The 22,102-nt window shown below is 36.9% G+C and overlaps 2 protein-coding genes across 6 annotated transcripts in view; one reads left to right on the top strand and one right to left on the bottom strand.

The window, feature by feature from the left end:
• Window positions 1–4,153, bottom strand: LOC129576729 (U4/U6.U5 small nuclear ribonucleoprotein 27 kDa protein). The gene is made up of 3 exons (XM_055462253.1): window positions 3,383–4,153; window positions 2,729–3,078; window positions 1–2,640 (listed from the first exon to the last, which is right to left on the bottom strand). Exons 2-3 carry the CDS (start codon window positions 2,938–2,940, stop codon window positions 2,319–2,321), a joined length of 534 nt encoding a protein of 177 aa, XP_055318228.1. The 5' UTR covers window positions 2,941–3,078; window positions 3,383–4,153; the 3' UTR covers window positions 1–2,318.
• A 154-nt stretch (window positions 4,154–4,307) lies between these two features.
• The window catches only part of LOC129576728 (protein hu-li tai shao), a 29,493-nt gene continuing 11,698 nt past the window's right edge, over window positions 4,308–22,102 (top strand). The window contains exons 1-2 of one of the 5 annotated variants that reach the window (XM_055462252.1): window positions 4,308–4,532; window positions 7,575–7,869. The gene's annotated coding sequence lies outside the window, so the exon portion shown is untranslated. Of the gene's footprint in view, window positions 4,533–6,666; window positions 6,923–7,539; window positions 7,870–22,102 lie in introns of those variants that run through there. The other 4 variants (XM_055462248.1, XM_055462250.1, XM_055462245.1 and 1 more) reach the window with 4 other exon arrangements.

The raw sequence follows: 22,102 nt of genomic DNA, 5'->3' as shown, positions 1-22,102 counted from the left end.
TTGTACTTCAAAATTTTTTATTTAAGATTCCATACTTAAAATATTATAAATACATTGAAGCTAAAGACTTACAATACTTATTTTTTATGCTTATAACTTAGAAAAAGTTGAATTCTTTTTAATCGTTAATTTTCGAATTTCATATTGTCTTTAGCTTCTCCGATTGAATTGTTGATCAAAAGTGAACAATAATGGTTGAATTGAATCAACTGCGTGTGTCGTTTTCAATTCGATTTCCCAAATGGAATTTTGCACATTTCATTTCATGTTGAAATCACAAAAAATTATGCGACAAAAGTAATATTGAACGATTAACTGGTATTGTTGTGTTTGTTTTGTAACTGGGAAAAAAATGGCAGAAGAAAAGAATGGCCAACAAAACGTAAAAAAAACATGATTAATAATTGGTCATCGTATCAAAACGAAGTGAAACAAAAAAAACACTAGTAAAGAAGAATTAAGAATGGAAAGGCTGCTGCTGGTCGAACAACGGTTCTAACAATGAGGTACTATTTTTTGTGATTTGTGTTGGTTTCCATAATTTCTCAATTATTTTATGCTAAACTTATCGACTGTGTTGTGAATGCATTATTTTGTGGTTTGATTGTTCAAAAAATATAACTCTCATCTTTAAATTGGTTAGACTAAATAACAAATCCCTGGCTATTGCATGTTCATTTTTTGTTTGTGTGCGTTTGAGTGTGTGTGTGTGTGTGGTTGGCTATTGAAAATAATCCATTTTATTGTTCTATTTCTGTATGGTGTAAATATGGGGCGCATTTTGTTTCTGTTTCAAATAGTTATTTATAACGGATTTTTCTGTTTAAATTATTATATAAGAGTTATTCTATGTAGTTTTGTCCTTTAAACACTTAAAATCTATTGTTTGTTTTTTATTGTTATTGTTGTTGCTGTTGTTTGTATGTTCTTGTTACCGGTATTATTTGAATATAATTATTTAACTGTGTTGACTATTGTAAAAAAGTTGTGTGTGTGTGTGTGTGTGTAAACCTGGCTATTGCAAATTTTCAGCTGATTTTGTGACAAATTTTGAATTGATTGAAATTTCCACCAGAATTTTGATTTAAATTGATGTGAATGATTCTTTTGGAACTTTTGCATAAAAATTAAACGAAATGGAAAAAAATTAATTCAAATTGATGCAAAAAGCATTAACTGAAAATGTAACATTCAAAAAATGTTCAATGAAAAGACAATTCATTTTTAAACGTAATCAAACAAAGAGATAAGGGGATCATTTTCTCTGGAAACATTCATTCAAGCTGATTGTTGTCAGTTGCATCGGTTGTTTCCAGGCGGAAATGACCCATTCATCACTCTTTGAACAATCCTTTCAAACCATTTAAATAAATGGTCATAACAATTGCTCTGGTTTTTTTTTTCTTCTTTTCTATCCGAATAAATTACGAATGTTTCGTACAAATGGCTCCACATCAGAGGTCCAGCGCACAAAATCAGCTTAATGTTGTGTGTGTGTATGTATGTAAACCCGTTCTATTGTACTGTGTAAATAATTTCAATATGGTTCATTTGAATTGTTTATACAAAAAAAAATATGGAAAACCTGCTGCAGAGATAGACAAAGACGTTTAATAAAAATTGTCTTGGTTCAGTCTCTCTTGTTTCTTCTCTGCTTTTTTGTTGTTGTTGTTGTTTCTCTATGATTGTTTGTATGTGTATAAAACCCGAAAAAAAACAGTGTAAATATTATATAAATATACCCGTTGAAGTCGATCCAATTTGGATGTCAGTCGATTTGAATGGATTGCAAATGAAGGCTACATGGCAGAGTGTATCTGTTTCCCTGTTCGACGGAAGTATACAAGCAATTTTTCTTTGGCTAGCCATTCAAATGAAATGCCACCAAACAGCATCGCATTCAATTAATCATAAAGAAAAAAAAAACAATCATCGACCAAGATGCGTATGATTGTGATGCGATAACAAGGCGGTTTAAATATTATGGATTATTCTTACTGTAACGGATGTAATAATATAAGATGAATTGAGTTGAACATAAACAAAATGGAGTTAACTGTTGAATGGAATCTGAGGCTATGATAAGGCTGCGTTACAATTAAATTATCTGTATCATCGCAGATTTCGAAATTTTGATGATTTTCTGTGTAGAAAAAAGAAAAGTTTTGTCGCGAAAAACGAAAATTCGTCGAGAGGGAAAATTTGTTCTTTTGAATGAATTGCAATCGATTTTGTGTGTTTTTTGTATCTCCTTTGCAACGAGCAAAAGACATATCTAACACCAATGGAACCAATGAACGTGGAAATAAACTATGAAATTAGGCAACGAAATCCAGTGGCCGATTGAAACCACCTTTGCGATTCATGTATTGTCGATACTTGCGTTTGAGAATAACGTGCACTTCACCGGCATCGTTGCCATCCACTTTTTTGCCTTTGGTTGTGTCGAATCCACAGAAGCCCATTGCTTTCATCATTTCCTGTTCTTCCGGTGATTTTCCCTCAAGATCCGCATCCGAAACAATGGGTCGATCGCCCGCAACTGCATTCGATCCGCTAGCACCACTGCTGCCGCCGGCATCATGGCCGCGCCGACCAGATCTCGACGATTTGGCTCGGTCTTTTTCATATGGCCGTGACCTAATTGAAGAAAAAAATAAAAGAGAAAAAGAAATAACTATTTTTATTTGTGGAATTGGCGTGAATAATGTTTTTGTGCGGAACGTACGTCACTGTTCGATCTTTATCTGTTCGTTCTCGGCTCCTGCTTCGGTCACGTCCACGCGGACTTCGTTCTCTTGACCGATGTGATCTGTCAGCCCTGTCACGTTCATCTCGTTCACCACCACCACGCACCTCACGATCTCTTGACCGTTTTCGTGCCCGAAACTCGCGCTCTCGCATCTTTTCACGACGCCGAGGTGAGGGTGATCGACCCATTATTCGTACACGTCTTTGTCTTAATTACAATTTACAATGGATGCAATTCAAAAATTGTTTCGATTTCGGTTTTGCTTCTTCTACCCCAACGCCACACACCAGAAATTGATACAGAAACTAAGAAAACTAAATGAAAAACTGTTCACGTACAGCAATTAATAAACATTTGGAATAATCAGCACCCAACAAAGCCGGTCGGCACAAAGCAACAGAGATAAGTGAAGAATATTCAATGGAAACGGCTAGAAAACAACACTCTCAAAGAAATTTCTAGGCAAGTTCAATAGCATCAAATTTTTTTAATGCAACAATATAGCTCTGAAACAGCTGTTAATCGTGTAGCCGCAACGATTGTATATCGTTCGATTCAAATGGTTTGTGCGGAGCAATTGAAATGATTCGGATAAATATAAAATATAGGATGGTTTGACCAATAACTTACAGTATTTAGAAATGCAGTTCACTCATAATTCACTGCTTTATTTATCGAAAAAAAATTAAAGCGCCACACACACGCGCTGCACCACACTCGTCTATCGATCCGAGCTGCTCGTATGCCAATACCAAAATGTCATTCTGTTGTTGCTCAAACTGTGCCGATGCACACGAACACAGATACATGGCCGCCATTTTTTTTGCTCCTATTCTGTTGCTCAAAAACAATCATCATAGCAAACCGGGTTGACATAGTCACATGCACGCATACACACACATAAATCGCGCGATGAATACGTTCAACGCAAAACCAAACTTTGGCTCGTTAGAATATTGATTTTTGAACTGGACCAACCGTTTGCAGTCAACAATGGACGAATCTATTTTCCAGAAATGAAATTAACAGTAAAATTTTGCTGTAAAATTTTGCTTTTTATCATGGAACCATTTTTGAGTCTCTATAAATCCAATTGGATTTGAATGGGACAATGTGTACAACTGTCGCCATCTAAGACAAATCGGTTTTTGAATAGGTGTAACGATGTGATGAGGTCGAATGCACGTATATTTTGAAGCTAAGAATACATTTATGATCTAATCTGACGGAACTAAATGCTGAAGAGAACATTGGTACTGCATACACATTCAACTTGAGCGCACAACACAAACACATCGAGACGCAAATACACGGGCACACACTCGCAAACCCATTCGTGCACGACGCAACAACGGCAAACGGAATGAGGTAATGAAAATCGAATGAGAGAATACGCCGCATCCTCGGTTTCATACTTCTCTTTCAGTGTATTCTCGCGTGCGTGCGTGTGTGCGTTTGTGTGTGTCAATCAGCAGCGTGTGTATATTTGGTCAATTTGATATTTTGTGCGATTGTATTGCGCCGATACAAAACCGTCAAACAAAATCCATATACTACTCCGCAGCAGCAGCAGCAGCAGCAGCTCACCACTGTTCATGTGCACATAAAATACACAATATATTCAGACAGAAAAGAGACGCCGAGTAAGTAGTCGTCGGCCATTTGAGACGAAGAAAAATACAGGAAAAAAAGAATCGAATCGAATGTACGGAGAGGTGACTCCAAGAAGAAAAATAGTTGTTAAAACAGTGTGAACGCGAGTAACAAAAAAAAAACAAAAGTAATTGACCAAATATCAATCACAATTGCGGAAATTAATCGTGGAATATTTCGTTGTACAATCAGTTTAAATTGAATGAGATTGAAGGAAGAAAAAAATATGAAATTTTTCTGCTGTTGAAAAATAAACCAACGAACGAACGGCCGAAGAAGCACACACAGAAAAAAAAAACTTTCAGTTTAGTTCATCGCATACTTTTTTGGTATACAGAAGAGACAGAAGAAAAAAAAATCTATTCTATCTCTCACACATACAAAGAGTCGCGCGCGCGGCTTCACGAACCGAAACACCGAAAATTCAAATCAATTTTCCATTTATTTTGTGGATTTTTTCGAAATTTCGCGGTTTCGCTGAACGAACGAACGAAAATTGCTTGAGTAAACGTTATATTTTATCCGTTGTGCATGCGGAAAACTCAACATACATCTTTTCAGAGTGAATTTAAACAAAAAAGTGCCGAAAACAAATGATTTTGTTTTTTTTTTCAACTAAGAATGCAATAAGAAAAACAGAAAATGCAAAGAGAATTGAACAGAAAAGACATATCATCTTCGATTTTTTTTTCTTCTTCGCTACTTTTTCTTCTTCTTCTTCTTTTGCTTCTTCATATGCGTGCAGTAAATGGCGAAAACAACAACAAGAATCGAGATAGTTGAAGAAGCGAAACGGATTGGAAAAAGTAATGAAACAGATAGAGCGCGCTTTAATATGATATATATTTACTTTTGGGAAGGCAAAGAGACAAAACGAATGAACGAAAAGAAAAAAAAAATGAAATAAAAACGAATGCCAAACAGTGATGGCAACGGGTAATGGCCACATAAGCATAGCGCAACAACAATCATATCCGTACAATTTTTTCCTCGGTTTGATACTCTTCTTTGAGTCATTCGTCAGTCGTTTTTTTTTTCGGTTCAATTTATGAAATGGTGGTGTAATCTTGGGCATTTTCCTGAAGTGCATTTCATTTTATGTGTGTATTTGTACACAATTGACAACATTCGTTGCCGTTTATTTAGAGCAAAAACCCGGTAGCCCTTCAAAATGGAAATACATTTTGTTTTTTGGTAGTCGCTTTGAACATGTTCTAAATAGCTGGCTACTTTGAGACTTTGCCAAGTAACATTTTCTCAGTTGACATGTTTTTCGACATACGTTTTTTGTTTCGGAATATCCATGCCTTTTTCTTCTGCTCGAATGGATAACTGCAACTGAATAAATTGACCAAACGTAAGAGGAAAAAAAAAGAAACGTTTCAAACGAAATTGAAATGCAATCGGACTAATGGGTGAACATGAAAGTGTAATATTGGGGGATTTTTTGAACCATTTTTTTCTCTCTAGTAAACAAACATGACGAAAGAGTGAGCGAAATAAAACTCGTATTACAGTTAGTGTTAAATTGCATTGAGTTTTTTGAAAGCCTAAAAGGATTTCATGGCATGACAAATTTCCATTTGAAAACAGAAAGAAATGATGAAAAAAAAAGAACCTGGTGAAAATTCAAGTAGACATGGAAAGCTAGCAGGAGAATTTGAAGGATCTTTTCTCTGCAGTGCACTGTTCGTTTTGCTCAGAAAAGATACGGCATGCCAGAGCTCTGTGTGTACAAATACATTCGAAGAGCGAAATGGTGAACGAATGAGAGCCCAACACACACGTTCACACGTCGCCGAGCAAGAACGCGAATTAGATTTGGTTGAATTTCATGGGCGTGTGCCTTTTTCTTCTCTCAATACTCAGTGTATACTACGAACCACCACTACCAACGAAACCATCGTTCGCTCATGTGGCGCTGTCACTTGAAACAATTGCGCGCCTGTATCGACTAGATATTGTAACAATATTACGCTTTTTTTTCTCTTCTTTTCGGATCGCTGTCTATCTCTCTTCGAGTGGAGATTCTGATTTGTTGTTGTTGTTGTCGACGTTTTTTCTCTGCTTTTCGCTCGAAATTTTTGCGTGCAAATCACTATGTTCGCTATTACGACATATCTACCATTCGATTCCATCTCGCACACCACATTCGTGCGTTTCGTTTTAATCAAGTTAGTTGAGTGCACACAGCACACTATTCTCGATGATGTGGATGCATGTTTTTCCTTTTACATTCTTCTCGCTTTCGCAAAGAAAAAAAAACAGCCCAATTCAAATTCGGTTTTATTGAGTCGAGCGAAGTTGTAAGAATCGCTGTACACAAAGAACGCTACGAAGAGAGAGAGAGAGAGAGAGAGAGAGAGAGAGAGAGAGAGAGAGAGAGGAAGAGAGAAGGAAAAGAACAAAAACGAACTGTTATGCAAAGTGAAAAGAAAATCAATAGACGAGCTGTAATTTGAAGAGGAAGAAAAGGCAACGAGACACATTGTAATTTGATCGAATATGAAATGTGAGGTGAGCATGGATTCAATTGTTGTCCACTGTATATGGATTTGAAAGGATTTTCTTCACCAAAGAAACTTAAAAACAATGGGACCTGAGATTGGAGCCTTAGAGTGTGTGTATGATTTCCCGAACACCACCAATCGCCACTGTCGCCGCCACAAATCATATGAAAAACGAAAGTCAGTTGGTGACTTTACATCTATTCCATTTGGTTACATGCAGGCTCAAACACTCACACACACACACATAGATGTTTTGTCATCTGTTCCAACAAATATTGCTCTAGCAACAATGAATCAACCAGCGATTCCAATGGACAACAGTCCGATCATGCGCACCATCGTTCACCCTCTGTTCCTATTACAATTAGATGAAAGTGTAAATTGTGGTGCTTCGCTGAAAACAGCCTGAAACGAAAATTGTGTGAAAAATTCGCTCTCAATATCAAAGTTTCTATCCATCATTCATCATAATTATCTTTTTCGTAAGCAAAGCACCAACGAGTTGTATACAAAAAGAAGAAGAAAAAAAACATTCACAACAATTCCTGGGTCCGCTTCTCATTCCATTTGTCTGATTCAACGAAATACGCGATTTCCAACACCAATTTTTGTCAAATAATTTAGTATTTGTTTGTTACTTTATTTTTCTTATTCAACAGTTGAGAGAATCGAAGGTGAAAAGAAAAGCATACAAGACCGTAATAAAAATAAGAATAGAGAGAGAGAGAGAGAGAGAAACAGGATTTTCGAGATTGCAGCGAGACGAAAAATAAATAAATATTAGTATTGCGAATTTATTTATCGGTTCGTGGTTTTTTCTGTTGTCAAAGTGTTTATTTTTGTGTGTGTTAACGAAATTGTGCGCATCGTCGATATATTCCTCTGTCTTTATATACCTGTGATTTAATGATTTATTGCTGAATCAACCACAACAACAACAACCAATTCAAAAAGGTGAGTCTTGCGATTTTTTTTCTTATGTTATTACTGCATTCGTCTTCCACACTTCTTTCGGTGTTGTTGACGATGTATGTTTTTTGTTGATCGCCCCTGTTATGTACGAATCTAGCGACGGTTCCTAAGTCAGCCCACGCAATTTGTTTGTTAACATTGTGGTTTCATCCAAAACTCCAGCCAAAATCACTTGATATGCATTCAAATGCTATTGAGCATGAAGCATACCGAGTTTTTTTTTTCTTTCGAAGACTTTTGTGTGGTTGCTTGATACAGTCGATCGTCTGTCAATTGCTGGAGAGAAGAAATAAAACTGCCATAAACAATGACTGAACATCAAATTGAAATTTGTTTGATAATTAAAGTGCATTTTCCACACACACACATACACATGCATACGGCCGACTCTTATGCAAGTAGCCAAATTGATGATGAGGCCTCAAAATCGACGTTGTATGCACCCGATCCGTACATAGGTACAGAAAATGGGTGTTTGAAGAGCGATATCTACAATTAAGAGAGAGAGCGAATAAGAAAAACAACAGAAAAAAATAACGCGACCGTGGTATAATATACGATATAAGTGAAGCGATGTTCGCACTTGCGGCATATTTTAAATGTGGCACTTCAGGCGTTGTTTAAGTTTATTCTCTCTTTTTATTTATTTTTTTATTCAATGTACGTGTGTGTGTATAGAATATATATGAAAAAATTTTAATGTTTTTTTCCGCGTCGTGGCCTGTGTGTGTTTGCCATACACTGAATATGTTCTGTGAGTTTCGAGAACCGGTAAATGTCGATTGTACAGCGTTTTGCTGCTAATGCATGTACACACATACACAAACACACAGACCGACACACACACACACACGCTCGCTTGCTCGCTCACATTACAAAACAAATGCACACGCTAAAACATTTACGAATTATCGTGGGGTCGTCGTTGTCGAATGTGTGTATGCGTGCGTTTTTATAAGATGAAGCCATTCTATAAATGAATATACAAAAAAAAACCACAACAAAACGATAATATTCAGTTTTATTTTGTTAAATAAAATTATCAAATGAAATTCACTGCAGATATACATGTGTATCAACTGCAAAGCCACTCTATCGATCGAGTCCCGATCCATTCCATTCCTTTTTAGATATTTTATGAGTGGCTATGAAAACGCAATAGAGAGAATGAGTAGAAGAAAGGAGAAAAACGCCGCGAACACAACTCGGCATATTCACGGGTTTCTTTTGACAAACCAAGCGCATTTCTTTTGTTTTGAAATATGATTCAAAATTGTTTACCCTGTTTTCCAGTTAGGTCGATACGTGTTGTTGCTGCTGCTTGTTTTTTTTTCTTCATTCGAAAAATTATTTCGATTATTTATGCCGCATAAAATATACATATCACACATTAAATACTATGCATATATGTACCGCGCGCGAGCAACACACACACACGCACTCCATACATGCATGTTCACGAAATGCACGCTGAAAATCTTTTTACTGAACGCTGGATTAAAAAAAAGGTCATTAATTTTATGTCTCTCATATTCATTTTGACAGCACAGTTTTGTATCCCCAATTTGTATATTGTACTGCATTCGGCTCTGTCTCGGAGTTTTGCGTTTGTATCGTGACGAAAACAGTAATTGGGTGTGTCGATCAGTTTTAATTACATTAAACATTCTCTTCGAGAGTTGTGTTGTGTGCGGTTGAGCACCGAGTTTCGGCTATTTCAGCTATTCTATCGTCTGTCGGATAGAATAATTTTCAATGGTCGTTTGTTTATTTGTTTTAAATATCAACCCAGCTCTAATATCTTCAACAAAAATGAATGAAGTCATTTCTTTTCTTCGTAATAAATTCACTCAATCCTTTCGAGATAAAATTCATTTATGATTTGAGATAAACCATTCCATTCAAATGCGATCGGACATGATCATAAGCATATTCTCTCTATATCCGCTATAATGACCGTTCGCCACTTGATATTATCGAAACGGATTTGATCTTATTCGTAATGAATCGTTGATATGAAATGAATCATTGTGTGCGAATCAGAATCTCATTGTTTCAATTGGAATTCATTCCAATTTGAATCTCCTTCAAATTTACGACTTAAATGGAAAAATCCGCTGAATCCGGCCACACTTGATGACCAAATGAAATTGAACTGCTGCACTTGAATACAATTCGGTCGGCCTCCGGGCGAATTTTCAATTGCATTTAAAATAACACTGTAGCAATTTCCTGTGTTACATTAATAACACTTTTTGACATGTACGTGCCCAACATTAACCGATCAACTCTTCCGGTTATTTTCTTATTCAACGATGATTTTCTTACGCGGTTTGTCGCAAATGGTCAATGTTTGCCGTCTTTAGTGTTTCATCGAATTGATCACTTCGATGTGGAATTTTATTTGATTTGCACAAAAATCGATAATTGACCAATTGCACCATGGTGGACCATAGAAAATGAGATGAGACCCAATCAAATGGTTTGCCATTTTGCCAATGAATTCGAAAGTGTGAGTATATAAATCGCAATCTTATGTAATTGTAGAGAGGCAGAAAAAAAGAGTGTAGCAGTAAATCTAATCACGAGGTGTCCATTGAAATCGTAATAGCAGCACAGTAGTGAAAATAAGTAGAGTGTAACGTTGAAACGAATTGGTGTCGGTGATGTTTATGACTTGGTTTTTTGTTTCGTTTGAAGCGGGAATTGAATTCGTTTGGCTTGCAACATGTTCAAAGGGAACAGCAAACCAATTCAATCATGCGTCTCTCAAGCCAATCATTCTATTGATCCAAACTATTCGACGAAAAAAAAAAAAACAATCGAAGAAGAAACAACTTTACTCATAGTCAAATTCAGAAGAAAAAGAAGAAAAAAAACGTTTCAATTGAATCAAACGTAGATAATTGAGTCGTTTTAATTATTTGATTACGTTTCCACATTTTTTTTCTTCTTCGTCTTCTGTTGATAAGAAAATAAATGATGATGAAGCAATTTACGCTACTAGGCTCCGTATATTTTGGACAATTGTCAACAGAGAGAAGAGAGACAGAGAAAGAAATTATATAAACAATTTATGCGCTTAAGGCAGCGCCCCATTGAACGAATATCATCGAAATCAAACACAGTGTGCACATTCCATTTTGGGCTCACTTGAGATTATGTGACAAGTGATCTTATCAACGTTAGCTCATTCAACAAAATTTGGTTCTCAGCACAGATACTAGATTGACTCATCAGCATTTTATTTTTTACTCGCTTATTCGGCATATTTGAGTTGTCAATGCAATTCCTCGAGCGCGCACACACACACACTGGGTAACAAAAATTTGGGTATACCATAACTCGAGGCAAGTGATGATGATCACCGAAAATAAAGGCATTCCAGTGTGGTAGGGTCGACGTTTTTAATTGCTATCATTATATGATTGTTTACAGCCATCAAAAATAAACTCGACAAATGTCCAAATATTTGATTGTTTCGCCGAATTGTTTGTGCGATGATCAGTAGTAATAAGGAACCGAAGAGAGAAAATAAAACTATATCGTTGATTGAAAACCTTGTTGATTTTCGTGTTTTCGTGACGATTTCGTACTCATTCAAAGCAATACGATAATAATAATGCAAAAAAAAAACTACAGAGGATATAATACATAGTATTTATTTTGTTCGGTGAGTTGCGTGTTGTTGTCAGCTATTCTTTCAGTCGTTCTTCTTCTTCGTCGTCGTCATGATTTGAATGTAGGTTTCTTTGCCTGCTACGTTTCGTTCCATTCCATTTGCAAATTTATTTTGTATGTTTTTTTTTCTCTTCTCTTCTGTTTGCTCGTGTGTCTACTTTGCGTGAAGAGTTTTTTTTTTGTCGAAGCGCGCACACTGACTGTGTGTGCGGCCGAGAGTGTATCAATGCGTTTGAATAGGAAATCACATGGCCTTTGTCCAACACACACTCAAACACACCGTTTGAACCGAGACAACGGAAAATGTGTGTAAATTCGATAGACACAGCGAGAGAGAGAGAGAGAGAGAGAGAGAGAGAGAGAGAGAGAGAGTGAGAGAGAGAGAGAGAGAGTGAGAGAGAGAGAGAGAGTGAGAGAGAGAGAGAGCTTTAGCCAAAGAAGCGAAGAACGAGCAGAAAAAAACACAACTAGTGAAGACGAATACACATAGAAGATACACATTAATACAAGCGCTACGTTTATCGGAATAATATTTTAGTGTTGCCTGTATGTAGAACAATGTTACAGTGCGAACAGTGATGATGTCATTTTGATGCGATTTTCGGTGTTGTTGTTGTTGTTGCCGCTTTTTTCTCTCTCTTCTTCAATACGTTGTTCGGTCACAAAACAAAACATACCTATGCGCTCTCGTGATGATCACTTCTTTTTTTTCGCTTCTGTTGTTGTTCCTGTGGGTCCAAATCAAAAATCTCCTTGTCTGAATTCAGCTTTTTTTTTTCCTCTTCGGCCGTTCATTTGTATGAAAACAAAGCCATGATGATGATGATTCGAACGAACGAACGAAAAAAGAAAAAAAGAAGAATTATATGTTATTCGCTTTGAAAATTGTTTCGAGCCAAAGTTATTAATAAGCTTACGCTTTTTAACGGCAAAAACTCATTTAATTTGAGTTTGATGAACATTTTTTTCTTTCTTCTGCTATTAACGCATTGAAATTGTTATTCAATATTAATATATACACGCACACACAGCGAGAGTTAAACATTTGAAACGCTTAAGCGAAAATCCATTGAAACCGAACTAGAATCCGAAATATTAAATATTGATTTATTTAGATTACTACGTAGAATGCTTTCCATGTGATTATTTTTCGCCCTGAAACCTCATGTTAATCATTCATATCTGTGTTTTAATTCACTTGAAAATTGAAGCCAAATGCTGATTTTTACGAGAGAAAAAAAGAAGCAAAAAAAACTCAAATCAGCGGACCAACAAGCGCATTTCGGTTTCTATTTTTACAAGGCGCAACGCGCGATTTGCTCATCGACCAATTCAATAAAAATGCCGTATGGCATAAGCACGGCCAATCCCGTAAATGAGAACAGATTGTTCGGGCAATTAGCTAATTTGATTCGACCGCGTGCGAGCAATACACTCAATTTGAGTACTTCATATTCGAAAGGGCATCAATCTGAACTGAGAGCAGAGAGAGAGAATACAATTGCGATGTGTACAATAATTCAAGTGCAAATCAATGTCTATATATGTTTTCACTTGTGTTCTACTGCACATGAACACGACTTTTACTTGGCATTCCAATTGAAGAGAACCATTTTCTCTTTTGCCTTTCTCTCTCTCTCTTTCTTCCTCTCTCTTTCTCTGTCTCACTTATTTTCTTTCGGAAAGAAGTAGTCTTTCTCTAGCTTATTTCCGCTCAGCACTCTCTCTCTCTCTCTCTCTCTCTCTCTCTCTCTCTCTCTCTCAAGTGTGTATTGAATGTCAAATGTTGTTAATGTTCCGCGCGCGTTTTTCCAATTTACTTTATGGATGGCGATGGCAATGACGTCATACACACTGTCTTTGCGGTGTGGTAATTTTGTGCTCCTCAAATACACACCGAAAAACATTGCGGGAAAAAAAACACGCACATACATCATATGTATCGGATGGATCAATACGGAACCCTTATGAAAGGGGGTTGTTTTTATCTATAATATCGATGTGTGTAACTGCAATTCCGTTTCATGGTGTGAGCTCAACATTTTCGCTCGACTTGTGTAATATATATCATATCGCTGATATGCGCCATGCTGTGCGCACTTCTGTTTGCCGCTCACCATTCGTTGTTTACTCAGTGGCTAATTCGATTGAACTCGATAAACACAGACATCACGAAGAAGCATGGCCTTTAATTTTCTTTTTCTTCTCGTATTGATTTGCATGACATGCTATGAAAATGAAACAGAATATCTCTCGACGAAAATCAAGTGAATCTAATGAATATTTGGATTTGAAGAGTGCATTCAGCACGATTGAAGAAACCAAAAATCGCACAAAACCGGACAATTTGATTCATTATGCGGTGGAAAAAAAAAGAAGTTGTGAGTCGTTTTAAGTCGAAAAGAAATGTTTTACAAAATTTATAAAGCATTTCCTTTTGCTCCAGATTTCACTATTCACTCGTTCGCGTGTTTATGGAATAATAAAAGAATGTCGTATGCAACCACCCCTCAGTATTTGCGCTAAAGTATGCCGTCATTGTGGCACCACGACTACGACGACGGCGGCGACTACCACGATGATGATTGACTTTTGGGAAGTTCCGGAATGAAATGCGACTTTTATGCAAGTGCAGACGCGATGAAACTACGATGTCGATTGAATTTATATTGCTTACACTGATGTCATTTTATTACCAACAACTCCATAAAACTTCAGTGCCTATCGACGAATCTGTCAAAGTTGAAATGATCGTAAAACACACACACACACACACACACACACATACAGACAGCCGCCCATAATAATTCATCAATGTATTTGTGAAATGGTGAAAGCTTATGAAATCAAGTTGACGCTTGTAGTGGTAATTGTGGTGCTAGCTTTGCATTGCTTGAGGTTCAAAACACTTTGAGAACGGAATAAATGTTTTCATTTGGGTCGCGAGCAATTTTAATACACGTTAAACGCATGAAATTGTGCCAGTTTGTTACACATCGAGTCGAGTCAGATTATGTTTACGAAATGCTATAGCATCGGCATAAGCTGTGTAGCTCTTTAACTGATTCGATTTTTACCTTCACCATATTCGGTCGGTTTTTTTCGCTTCTTCTTGTTGTTTTTCCTTTGTGGCAGCTCAATGCCACTCCACACAGAGCCAACCATTCCGAATGTAAAAGGTCATCGAAAACACTTCCGACTCCGCGGAATGAACTACGGAGAGCGATTTTATTTCGTTGATAGTGTCATGTTTGAGGTGCAAAGAAATGTTCATAACCTACAAATAACCTTCGCAACGATTTCATTCTTGGCTTCCGGTGAACGAACTGACTCTTCTGGCACACCGTACACAGTTGCACGCACCGAGCATATTTCGGTGAAAGCATCCAGGGCGTCTACACACAAAAACTATTCGAATCATTTTAATCATAACAATTAATATCGAGGGGGACCTTTCGAGATCAACACCCAATGTGAAAATATTTTCAACTCAATCTCAAAATAATTCCATTCAACTCGTTATTATTATGTGTTGAAACTGTATTCAACATATTTGCTCGTTTTCAAAACCGTTCACGCCACTCTTGCGCGAACAGAGAGAACAAAAACACAACCAAATACATACACACAGCCACAAAATAGAATCATAAAAAAAAAATAACAAACGCTTAATAGACAATTATTCAAAAATGTTTCAATTGAATATTTCCGAGTGAACGAAAACAAAAACGTAGTAGCCTAAAATGAATATAAGAATAGAAAAAAAAAATAGTAACGCGATCGGTTTAAAGCGAAAGACAGAGAGCAAGTTATATGTCACTGGACACATAGCCAAAGAATAGGCATTTTAGACAAGGACAAACAACCAGAGGGAGAGAGAGAGAAAATGAACGCAACCAATTTTATTCTTAAAAACTATTGTGTATGTTTTCTACCAATGCTAGTTATCGATGAGAATGGGATATAACAATGAACAGCAACAATAACACAACAACAAAACGCAGTACCTGCAAACTCTTATACGAAGTGTTGTTGCTGTGCTGCTCGAATGTATAGGGAAAAAAAAGCAGAACGAATAAAAATACACAGAGAGTGCGTGTGATGTCATGCGCTGTGTTGTGCTGCGGTGCGGCTTACACAAAACCCAATAGTTTCCCTCGTTCTCACTCACATCACAAATATACGGAATCATACATATTTTATTTCAGCTGTTTTTCTCTCCGATCGGACACGGCACCAACAACTTCTTCATCGTCTTCGTTCGATTTTTCTCCAATTTCCATTTTCAACTCATTTTCACTCTTCACTTACATATTATCAATTTATGATCGTCTATTTTTATACGGTCGATTCGTCTGACATTTCCAATACGATTTTCTTCCTCACTGTTTTTTCTTACTCTATCTCAGTCTCCCTTTATGTCTCTCTCTTACTCCTTCTCCGTGTCTGTATGTGTGTGTCAAACTGTTTGTTGTTGTTGTTGTTCTTGTTGGTGGTGGTGGTGGTGGTGGTGGTGGTTCGTGTCACATTGAACACACTCGATAAGATGCAATAGATAAATTTGCTAATACAGTCAAGGAATATGAATAAGAGACAAAAAAGGAATGGTAGAAGTTCACTTTCAAATTACGAAATCCAAAAAATGCTCTCACTTCGCATGTGAAATGCATTTTCCAAAATAATGTATCCATGTTCCTAATCATTCCCATGTGTTTTCCATTCCGAAATTCGTATGTGCTTCATATCGTATCGCGCACGCAACAATTCTCCCGATATTTTTCTTCTTCCCGTTAGCTACACGCTCAACGATCCAAATTCACGTTCAATTTATAAATAAATTATATAGAAGAAAAAAATGGTTTTTCAAGCGGCCAAGCTATTGAAGCGTCGAATGAGACTAGAGAAAGAAAGAAAGACCGAGAGGGAGATAGAGAGAAAGGAGCGTAACAACAGCGAGAAAGAAGCGTAACAACAGAGAAAATGAATTAACATTGACTGCATAACGTAAAAACAAACAACTTACAGCGCTGGATGAACGAAAAACACAAGTCGCGCACATTTCGGGAGCACAGAATTATATGCACGAAAGAAAGTAACTCTAAGAATGAAAACAAAATGCACTCAGCTACAGCTCTTATTTTTGTATGCTCTACATTTCTACGGTTCTATTCTGCTTTTTTCTTCTTCTTCTTCTTCTTTTGGAGATGTGTGTAACTTTGGAAATCAAATAAAAGTGTTTTGCTTCAACGTGTTTAACCTTCTGAACTTCAGAAAAATGTTTCTTGAAAAGAGGGAAAAAAATAATTGAAGAAAGTTTAAGTCAATGTGTTGCGTCCGAAGGCTATAAAAGGAAGTTGAAATTATTTTTCGATCCAAAAGAATCATATTTCCATAAAAATCAAAGTAACCGAAAGCGGTCACAACGAATCGCTATGACTCAAGAATATGTGGTCAGCAATAGTTCTATGGCTATATGGCGAAAGAACGAAGAAAAACCAAAGACTGTTACATGCATTGAGTCGAATATTTACACCTAGTAGCCAATGTAGCCCAATATGCGACTGTTGGTGTGGCTGTTAGTCATTGTCGCCAAACACAAACACATTTAGCTAGAGACAAGAAGCACAACTCTCAGCATTGATTTGATCTTTTTTTCGTTCGCTCTTTTTCACAGTGTGTTTATTTTCAATTAAAATTTTGTTTTCGGCCACTCTGCATGATTGATATTCTGTTTGGAATATTTCTGTATCTCTAACAATAGAAACAAAAAAAAAAGACGCATTTGGTTTCTGATTTCTTTGGCGTGTCTCGATCACGGCTTTATTTTTGCCGTCATCGCTGCAGTCGCCGCCGCTGTCGTCGCTCTCGTTCATGCGATCATGTTATTTAAATGCATGCCGGCAAACGCGGCCGTTGCATAAAAAGATGCTGAACAAAATGATATTTGTGTGTCGCAGCAGCAGCGATGCGTGCGCGCTCGCGCGTTCCTCACATCAGTATGCATCCAATGGCATATAAAAATAGGTTCACCATTTTTTTTTTCATTTTGTTCATTCTTCTTTAATTCCAGTGTGTTAATTTTAAAATGTTTGTATCCGATTTAAATTGTTTTTTTCTTCGGTTGTGTTCGTCTTGTTGTTGTTCATATTTTTTCAACGCGGAATAAAACAAATTCCTCGCTTAATTCGTAGAAAGCGTTTTGAACAAAATAAGAACTGCACGATTGCTACAGTTTCATCAGCATTAAAATGTGTTAATGGAACAAATGGCAAATTATTAGGACAGTTTTTTTTTTGGTTTGTTCAAAACCCAAATCAAATGGAATAGTTCTTTGGATCGACCTTCATAATCGTATAGCAACGACGATTTATAATAGTTGACGGTTTTCATTTTTCGTAATAAATAAAATGAAATCTAAATTTCTAGCGTTATCGCCTGTCAATGAAATGTTTTTTTTTTCTTTTCGGTTGGTTGAAATCGATTAGCAGACTAATTTGTCTGAATGCTGCGGGCGGCGGCGATGTTAATTCGACGGCATCAAATTGGAATAGTAGCGACAGTTCCGACATTCAAATAGTTTTAACTCAAACCGATTCACATTTGACAGCAAATATTTGCTCAGCAATGAATGTCACACATTCATAAAACTGAATTCAAACACATGTTGAAGTGGCAATGCTGTGTTCGGATGATTTTTGTATGTAAAATTTTGTCGAAACGTGCAAATATATCGAATATTTGTTGCATGAGAAAAGCATATAAACGGTGAATAGATAATTGGCACTAGATGAAATTTGTTACCACAACATTATCATGGTGATGATATGAGCAGCAAATATTCGATGTGATGTCATCGAAAGGTCAATTAAATTATAAATGTATTTCGACGATACACGGAGAGAGATAGAGAGAGAAAAAAACACCGTTCGAACGAGTTCTTCTTCTTTTTGCTATTTGTGCTTCTATTTTTGCCGATGGAATACAGTCATGCACTGAAAGCGAATTCGGTAGTGTTAACGCCCGTACGAATCATCAACATTCTACAGTTTCTTTTTTGCCGGGTATACATGTTTGAAAATATACACAGATAGTGACAGAGACAGAGACCCAACTGACAATGACGATTCGACATCTTGCTCTCATCGATCTCGCTTGTGTACAATCCATTCTGTTTATGTTTATCGACTTGTGTTGTATTCATTTTTCTTGTTCGTTCACATTTGAATATTTCTTTCAATGGAATTTCAATGCGTGTTCGTAATTTCGATTGTTGTTGTTATTGTTGTTTTCTTTCAAATATTTCGTCACGTCGTTCAGTTGTTTACTAAACGTCTTGAACTTTATCTACATTGACTTAACCAATTGAATGGGAATTCATTTAAATGGTGTGTTTGATTTGGGCTAAAATATTATCCAAGAATTGCATATGCACACAATGAACGTTATTTGACCATATTTTGAACAGGTTTGTCGCATTCTTTTTGTAATTAACCGATTTACAAGCAACAAACGAAAGGAAAACCATATTCTGGCACACACACACACACACACACACACATACTGCAATCGACCACCAGTTCGGTTTTTCTTCTGTCTAAGTATGTGACATTCGTTTTTAACCGCAATCGGAATACGTTCATGTATTTTTCTCATTAATAACAATTTTAAAACATGCTGTTAAGGTGTAGCTCTGTCGAGATCCAGCTAACTGTGCGCGACTCTGAGAGTGACGCGATTTGGGTTGTGGCTAACAGAAGAAAAAGAAAAAAGTCATACAAAAATGACGTGGAACAAAAAAGAGACAACGAAAAAAAATTGAATCAACAAGAGAAAAAAAAAAGGTTGAAATTCAGATATGATTGAATGGGCCCATGCGACCGGTGTCTCTAATTTATACATACATTCCGGTCGACAGAGGCACGAACTCGATGAAAATCCACCAAATTTGGTTATGCTTTATGATTTACGGAAATTTGCTAATGAAATATACCAACATACACACACTCACCAAATTGACATACATACGATATGAATGGAGGAAGTTGAATTGATTGAGTGTCACGTAAACCATGGATTTGGAAAAAAAAATGGTTTTCGTCCAAATCGATTTCAACGCATAATTCAATGGTCAAAAAATGAAAAGAAACGGTTTTAAGGTTCTTTTTCTTGATTGGTGACGCATGAAATTGTACAATAATAAATGAATTAAATCTGCTGATCACGTTCACCATTGAAAATTGTGGCTTTTTTTGGCATTCTTCAAACCACTTTCCACGTTGTTCAGCACATCGTTTGGCCCGTTCATTCAGACCGTTTTGGATTGCACATACGCACAGTCCACACCAAAGCAAAGAGCCATATTGAAAGCATTTAAATTAGCGGTAATGATAGGCTACGTAATGAACAATTATCGAGTCGGTGCCGATGGCGTTGCTGAGTCTGTGCTGTGCATGATTTTGCATGATGTTGCCACGAGCCAATCATCTTTGGCTTTGCATATTTTTCTCTTTCTCTAGCTACGCTGCCGTAACAAGACATGGCACACACAGTGTGTGTGTGTGTGTGTCTGTGTGTGTGAACTTATGTTCGGCATGATGTCCATGAGACGGACAGCTGAAAATGTGCAATGCATGTGATTAAATCATGTATCCATTAGTTCTGTTCCAGTTTCAATCTAATTAACACAGAGTGACATCAGTAACTGAAATCGGGTTTCCATTCAGCGCACACACGAGAGTGAGAATAATCTCTCGTATCGAAAACACATCCTCGATTTGCTACGATGAAACTAAACCTGCAAACTAAAAAAAAATGAACGAACGAATGAATGAAACATAGACATAAAACACGGTCTGCAATGCAAATGAATTTCAAATGCAATACGTCAATCACCATGGTTAGCAATTTAATTAAATAGTAAAAATGATCGTATCAAATCAATTGGATTCACATTGAACCAAAAAAAAAATTATTACTCAAAATGAACGATGCACTATTCTGACAGCTTATTTAAAGTGTGTTTTTTTTTGTTCTTGCGCGAATGCAAAAACAAAACATCTTATTCTGAATTGAGTTGAGTTGAAATGTCAATTGGCGAACGCTGGATTATTAATAAATTGAAGAGAGAAGCAGCAACAGCAGCAGCAGCAACAGCAGCAGTAGTTAGTAGAGAAGGGAGAAAAAACGATTGACCAAGCACATCTTTACTCACGTTTGAATGGAGAAAAATGAAACAATGTTCTAATAATCATGATCGATTCTAGTAAAATACGTGCTGATGCATTGCAATCCCGGCTGATTGCACATGGCAGCAAATTCTGCGCCGAAAGCAGCGAAAAAAGGGGAGACGATAATAAAACTACGCTACGTTTGCACTAATGAGCATGATGATTATGTGTCAGAGTAATAATAATTTTTGTTAAAGCCAAGTGTGCGAGCAGGCGGGAGAGAGGATGCGAGAGAGCAAAAGAGCAAGAGAAAAGGAACGAAAGAAGAAAGGGGAAAAAAACTCGTCAGTTCAACACGTCTTAATGCCATAATAACATGTTATTGGCGATTTCAACGTTTTTGGCCCGTGTATATAAATATGATTTGATACAAAGCGAGTTTGTTTTCATCTCACCGTCGTGTATCGTTTGCATTCTGATACATGACGTGTGTGCCGTTGTACAATTTACACAGCAGCACCAGCACCGGCAGCAGCAAATCAAGTAAAAATCATTGACGCGGTGCAATAGCTTTTGTTGTTACGTAGCATCGTGTACACGCTACACTGCAGACAAATATGCTAATCGAAATGCGTTATGGAAATGAAGAGCGTAATCAATGTAGAGATTGGATGTGCAAGAGAGAGAGAGAGAGAGAGAAGAATGCGCGCGTGAGATATATATATATATATATATTGAACATACGCAAATATTTGTACAAGTAGACAATAACCGTTCAATCAATTATCCATAACTGGGTTATTATTTCATTTTTGTAACGGTTAATATGCTGCTGCTGTCCCGCCTCCGCTCTCTCTCTCTCTCTCTCTCTCTCTCTCTCTCTCTCTCTCTGCTCAAGCCGTTGACTTATGAATTCTACTATGGCCGCTACATTATCGATTACATAAAGTCATCATCCAGTGTAGTACGATCGGTGTGTGTGTGTGTGTGTGTGTGTGTGTGTGTGTGTGTGTGTGTTGCGATCCATTTGACCAAGAGTATTAGCCCCTTTGAAATGTGGCCACTGCTGCTTTTTCACAGTGCATGACACATTCGTTTTCATCTAATGGGCATACCTTAAGGTTTATATGCTATGTTTATAATTTTACCATCGGTCGATTTGCTAGTTAATAATATTGATAAGACGACGCCCACACTCAAAGAGCCGGTAACTTCGTTGGTTGAAAAAAACGACGCGCGCCGCGCACAATCTGAACTTGAGCCTTGGGCTGCGTTAAACTCTACTGTTGAGAAAGCAAAACACTTGAAACCTAATCGCTTCCTATCAATCCATTTCTTTTCATTTTATATCGATAATTCCAATAGGT

This window comes from Sitodiplosis mosellana, unplaced genomic scaffold, assembly GCF_009176505.1.
Source record: "Sitodiplosis mosellana isolate CC-2019 unplaced genomic scaffold, AAFC_SMos_1.0 Smas_scaffold_6191, whole genome shotgun sequence".
Lineage (NCBI taxonomy): Eukaryota > Metazoa > Arthropoda > Insecta > Diptera > Cecidomyiidae > Sitodiplosis > Sitodiplosis mosellana.
Note: the sequence above shows the minus strand (reverse complement) of the source record. Positions and strands in the feature narration are given on the sequence as shown.